Below are 6,187 nucleotides of genomic sequence, written 5' to 3'. Positions count from 1 at the left end.
GGATCTGAACTCTACAGCGGGCGTTATGATGCACAGAAACAAGTGAACAAGCACTTACTCACGCTGCTCTATGCGGTCGAGCCAGTCAGACTTCCATTTATCCTCTAGCTATACATCACTAGTGTTCGCTGTACTCCGTACTGGTATGAGTCTTCGCGTACTCCAGAGCATACCATAGCATCCACTACCTCTCCCGCACCACTGTCGTCGACAAGGATCTGAGGAGAAGAGAGAGTGCGGCGTTCTTTAGTGAATATGAGGCCTGGGGATGGTTGGAGTAGGACGTACGTGATGAAGCCATAGGAAGTACTTGGAACTACTAGTGCGCTGGGCAAAGAGGGCTGAGGCGTAGTACTAAATGAAACGCGCAGTTGCACGTGACCGCGTGGCACAAATCTGCTTGATCAGTGATCACCACCATAACCCATTACAGAATACAGGAAGCGCAGTTGATATTTGGATACTGTACCAACGTTCAGTCCGTGCATATGATGGGAACGCGGTCCGCAGAATCGGATGGACATCGATAGACTGTGGAAATTTGATGAAGGGTTTCGAAGTTCAAATGCGGTGTTTCCGCCTCGAAGGGCAGTGTCGTTGGCCCTTTTGAATCGTTACAGCGAGGGAGCTCCGACCTTGAAGTTCATAAGTACTGTATCCGAATACTAACAAGTTCATCCCTTACAGATCCCACATGATGCAACATGAATCTTCTTCGGCACGAGACTTACAAGTCACTGGCATGATGGCGCGGCGGTCCCTCTCCGCCTGTACTATTTCAGCAAAAAGAAGGTATTTAAGGCCTTATCTGACGAGATTTGTCGAAGATCGACACGGTGGACATCATTCCTCTCGATCACAACTTGAAGCATGCAGCTTTCCCTTGTTTTCACCACACTCGTCTCCTTTGCTGCTCTTGCTGCAGCTTATCCTGCACTAGGGGTTGCCGGGGCGGCACGTGCTTGTGAGTACTCACGCACTGACACTCGAATCAGCGAGTGCGATATTATGCTATGCAGCTTTGGACGAACGAGAAGTCGCCTGCAGCCCCTATGGTGGCGGGAGGCGTTGTGTGTACTGACGTACTGTTATCTGAATCAGCGACACTGATATGCTACGCGGCTTTAGACGAACGAGAAGTTGACTGCGGCCCCTACGGTGGCGGCCGGGAGGCGTTGTGAGTACTTATGCGCTGTCAACTTAAATCAGCGAGACTGATATGCCACGCAGAATTGTGAAACTGGGATGTGTTAGGAGTAATCGTTGGAACAGTAGCTCCAGCCGATGTGAATGAGACAATGATCCTGATGGAGCGAAGTGTGTGACTGCCACGTCAACAGCCACTGAAAGACCTGAGTGCTACTCTGGCCAGTATTCCCCATCTCCCTTCGAGTAGACGTGATCCTGTGCCGTTGTCTACATTAATGGGCTCTTCTAATAGGTTCGGCGTTGTACCTTGAGTCTTGAGATCATCTGGGGTGGTCAAGGTGTTAGAAGCGATGCTGGTACTTATAGTACCTCAGCAAAGTCCGTTGGGCGCTAGCCAGCTGCCGGCCACATCACCTGACATCACGGGCACGACTCATTCAAAAATGCCCACTAGAAAAGCAACCGTTAACAAGACTGTATGTTTATCTTCGACATGGAGTCCCCTCAAAATGCGTTCTTCCCATACGACCGATACACGTCCGTTGTGGGCATTACATAGTGCACACCAGTTTTGTAGTGTTCACCGCCCTGTTCCTACCCCCAGACATCTCATTGCTCTGGCCACCTGAACCAACACAGACAGTCCCCAAGCCCACGCACTGACCAATACCGTCATAAAACTCGCTTGGATCGTTTCAGGGCTGGTGTTCCTTCAAGTGGGCGGGGTGGATCAGGCTGCGGTGTTTTGAGTGTACTTCCCGCGTAACTACTGATGAGATCAAGGTGGATAGATATCGGTTCAAACGGGATAGATTCTCGGTGCGTCTCCTCACATGTCCCGACATTTTCAATTTCTCACCTGTCTCTTAGAAATTATGGAGAGCAGCTGTCTTCACTTCATGTATAGCGTTAGTGTTTTATGCCATCATCGTATTATTCGGTGCTTCTTCTGCAAGGTAATAAGATTGATGTATCCCACGAGACTTGCGATGAACGTCTGGAAAGTCACCTTCCTCATAACCCTCTTGCTGGCGATCGTTCTAACACTACCATCAGCGTTCGCACCTGCCTATGCTCTGAATATCCCCACATTTTCCTCCGATACTTTGTCCTTGACCAATAGGGTGCTGAGTTTTTGTAGGTCAAAACGTCTTCCGTTTTCCGATTTTGCCTAAAATTGTGCTAGCACACGAAATCCGATTAAAATAACCTTGACGCTGTTGTCTAGCGACTACTTCAAAATCGAGAGTTATTTGTTGTACCTGCCTGATGCTATTCTGTCGTCCGAGGGTGAATATGGAAGAGCAAGCACCCCGACCTGCTTCGATTTCACCTCTACTTCACTGTGCTTTTCAGTCGAGGATTGTTTCATCAAGATACACAGGCACGATAGTCCGCGCGGATAGACCACGACAGCGACCGCACCCCTCTGCTACGACCTGTCCAAACGCCTCTGATCAACTCTCTATCTGTGTTCCACCGCTGAATGCTTCCATATTCCATCCCGCCCGCAACCGTCTTTCCGTCCTGTGAAAGCACCACTGCCCTATCCTTCTGCTCATACCTTTCCACGGTTCCTCGACAAGAAGTCCTGCCGAGTCCTGCCACTTCCGCATTGTGCCATCCAACGAATCACTCGCTATGTGGACGTTGTTGTTCAAGAAGACAAAATCCCAAATACTTAGTGCCTTCGTCACCCTCAGATTGGTGGTTCGAAAATGGTTTTCTGAGTGGCGGTGGCGGTGATGTTTCCTCAATGGTCAGCGTTGCAGGGTTTCAGTCTCGTTACGGTCAATGGTTTGTATTTTCTGGCTCTGACACTGATCATAATCAAATAAGTTAACCTTGGATCCTGTGTTCATTTAGTCGTCCCCATCCATCTCTTTAGCGCTTGTTTATGTCTCCAGACATACCTTCCTGTGGGATTTCTCCTCTTCCCTCAGCACACACCAGGTCTCTGACCAGTTCGCCCTTCGGCGTGACCAGCCGTTTGCCCCCGCCTAAAACAGGGAAGGCCTGTCTGGCGTCCACAGTCCCTTTCTCCCTCCCTCCTCTCAGCCACAACACTAGAAACTCGAAATGGGCACTTCCAAACACAAGATACAAGCATTGTATGTCTGCTCGTAAAGCGCTTCTGCGTGGCCATGCAACAGCCACCCTGCAACGGTGCAACCACCAGAGATCTATCCTACGTGCCAACCATTGTCGTCTTGTCTGTACCCAGAGAGTCATACTCAGCCGTGCTTTCACACTTATTCGATGAACGACGGCGATCCTGCTCGGAAAAAAGTGTCTGGGGTTGATGCTGAAGCTAATTCACTCAGACCCACAGGAAAGCACCAGGAGAACGTCGGCATCCCAACGCGAAATGACGCAATTGGTGTCAAAGTTCCCCTCGAGCTCGCGTGGCTGTGAACAGAAAAAAAAGGCAAGAGACGACTTACGCCCCCATTTCACTTCATGGACATGGCTCTTGGCAGGACCGGACTTAGTATTTCGTGCCTAGGCTGCTGATGGGAAATGAAAAAAGAGGAGCCGGGAGTAGGTGATTGCGGGGATTCGAGCCGATGATCATGGAGGAAGTTGGGGCTGTGGCGTCACATGAATGATAACGAAGAAGCAATACCTGATGAATAATTGACATTGAAAATTGACTGAACACTGAACAGGCACTGATGGAGGTGTACAAGGTAGATGGGGATAGAGGGGGGCGTCGTACCCTGCTAGTGTGGCAAGATTTGAAGCTTGATTAGTAGTAAGTGGTTCGTGCACTGCCGTTCGTGAAGCTGATACCTGATGCACATAGGTAGAACGTGGTGATGTGATGGGGGCGCTGCCGCAGTAAATCACGCTGAACCATATGTTCGCCGTTGGCGCTTAACATGAATCAAGTATGCACGGACAAAAGCAGCAGCCTTTGCTTGAGCTAGTCAGTACTGCTTGACGCAGTGATGGTGACTTCACGAACTTCGTCATTCCATACCGAGTCTGCGACTCGGGAACACCAGTACTTTCAATCACTGACGGGCAGGTCTGAGCGTTGGCGTTTAACCATGACATCGGAAGAGTCCGTCCCGTTGCGATGCATAATGAGCGCTTCCAAAGACATATAAATATCCCCTGTGCACACTGCGGACGTTGGCGGGTAGACTCTGCGTCCTATCCACCAGCATCACCCCCTTTTCACCTAGAGACCTCTTTAGATTCACTGCTGTGCTTTCAAACTGACTTGATGAAATTCAAGTTACTAGGGCGGGGTCCCTCGGGCCCTCGTTTGCCAGTGGAGAACGGAGCCAGTGAAATCGAGGTATTGAACATTGCACTCACATCTATTGGTTGTGTATAATGATGTCGTTCTAGGCGTCCGCTCCCCCGTCTTCACGGGATGAATCCAACAAAGGACCTCCAAGCCCGATTCGCAGGTTGTTGGGCAAGGTGACTAACCGTTCCCCCCGGAGCGCTCGAAGCGCTCGACAGTCTCCGATCTCTGAACCCGCGACTGCAAGTTCCCGCGCAAAAGATCACCTCCCCGCTCAGACAACTCAGGTATGTATAATCTCAACTCTGGGCATTCCCCGTGTGCAATTATTGCTGCTACAGGATCCTTCACCACTCACTGCTCCTGCTTCCGATGCAGCTCCTAACCAGGCTTCTAATTCAGACATTTTGAAGGTATGTTCGAGCGATTTAGTGAATTTTCTTATCTGTCCTTGTTGATAATTATACTAAGGTCTATCATCAGGCCAAACCACCACCTGATACGGAGCTTGTGAAGGCAACACTCGCCCACGCCAAAGCAGATTTCGAAGGCATCGGATATGGCTCAGGAATGGCTCAAAATACAGCTGCGGCATACTACAACCTACAATCCGATCCCAATACCAGCAACATGTTCTCTGCGATTCTCGGACCATTGAAAAAGTTCAACGATGTCGCCAACGGGCTTGCAGATGTACGGGCGTTTACCTCTATTTCGTATGTGACTGATCTTCGTGGATAGGTTCATCCCTATGCAAAGGTAGCATTGAGTATATTCACCTTCGCTTCCAAGGTGTACTCGCTTCCGTATTCCCACCTTCATAGGCGACTGAAATTGCCTGGTGACAGATGATCCTTGATCAGGCAGACCGCGATGCTGCTGTGTATCGCCTTCTCACAAAGATATCGGAGGTCTATACTTTCATGATAGAAGACGAGGCCTTGACCAAGATCCAATCCATGGTAACGGTATATGGAAAGATAGCCCGACAGACGCAGGAGTGCGCCGATTTTATCACCCATTACTCTGAGACAAAGAGTGTCTGTGAGTCGATCGCACTACTACATCGCCTGTCATTCAATATTCGTTCTTTGCACAGGGAAAAGACTTGGCAAACACGTCGCCAGCGAAACAGATATCGTGATTCAAATCTACAGCGCATCTCTCGAGAGTCTCATGCAGCAGTTCAGAGATCACGCAATTCGTGATGCTGTGATCATCCTTCACCGTGCCGGTAAGAATTGACCTCAAACTCACTCTGAATATTCGCTGACATTTGACGACGCCTAGGCCAGGATCTGGACTTCAGCGGCATGATGTGTGCGGATGGCGCCGGTTTCGATATCTCCAAGTGTTGTCTCCCTGGCACTCGGGAAGGCATTCTGTCCAAGATCAAGTACTGGATCTATAGCACGGGGAAGGACGTGCCATCCATCTTCTGGTTAACCGGCCCCGCAGGGAAAGGCAAATCAGCCATCGCTCATACAATAGCCAACTGGTCTAGTGAGCAGGGGGGTCTGGTAGCCTGCTTTTCTTTTGATCGCACACGAGTAGGAGATCGTCGCCACGAGAAAATATTCACCACGATCGCACGCGATTTGGCCGATTGTGATCCAACCATGCGGCGGGCGTTGGCACGCGCGGTTCGTGATAGCAACAAGCTCAGGCGCACAACAGACATTGCAAGACAATGGCAGGAGTTGATATTAGGACCAATCAACGAAGCCTCGGAAGCCATCGCTGCACCTGTCTTGATAATTATTGATGCATTGGACGAGA

General features: G+C 50.0%; 2 protein-coding genes across 2 annotated transcripts; both read left to right on the top strand.

The window, feature by feature from the left end:
- Positions 1-870: 870 nt before the first annotated feature.
- EDB91DRAFT_1090637 (uncharacterized protein) lies at positions 871-2,109 on the top strand (the record flags this gene model as incomplete). Its single annotated transcript, XM_041316646.1, has 6 exons — positions 871-964; positions 1,020-1,070; positions 1,129-1,177; positions 1,469-1,625; positions 1,849-1,968; positions 2,020-2,109. 6 exons carry the CDS (start codon positions 871-873, stop codon positions 2,107-2,109), a joined length of 561 nt encoding a protein of 186 aa, XP_041168308.1.
- Positions 2,110-4,298: 2,189 nt separating this feature from the next.
- Positions 4,299-5,721, top strand: EDB91DRAFT_1188839 (uncharacterized protein). The gene is made up of 7 exons (XM_041320511.1): positions 4,299-4,456; positions 4,510-4,695; positions 4,750-4,821; positions 4,880-5,101; positions 5,150-5,452; positions 5,508-5,642; positions 5,699-5,721. Exons 1-5 carry the CDS (start codon positions 4,382-4,384, stop codon positions 5,258-5,260), a joined length of 666 nt encoding a protein of 221 aa, XP_041168307.1. The 5' UTR covers positions 4,299-4,381; the 3' UTR covers positions 5,261-5,452; positions 5,508-5,642; positions 5,699-5,721.
- The last annotated feature ends 466 nt before the right edge of the window (positions 5,722-6,187 follow it).

Source organism: Suillus paluster (assembly GCF_016628075.1).
Source record: "Suillus paluster strain FC165 chromosome Unknown EDB91scaffold_678, whole genome shotgun sequence".
NCBI classification, from domain to species: Eukaryota; Fungi; Basidiomycota; class Agaricomycetes; order Boletales; family Suillaceae; genus Suillus; species Suillus paluster.
Note: the sequence above shows the minus strand (reverse complement) of the source record. Positions and strands in the feature narration are given on the sequence as shown.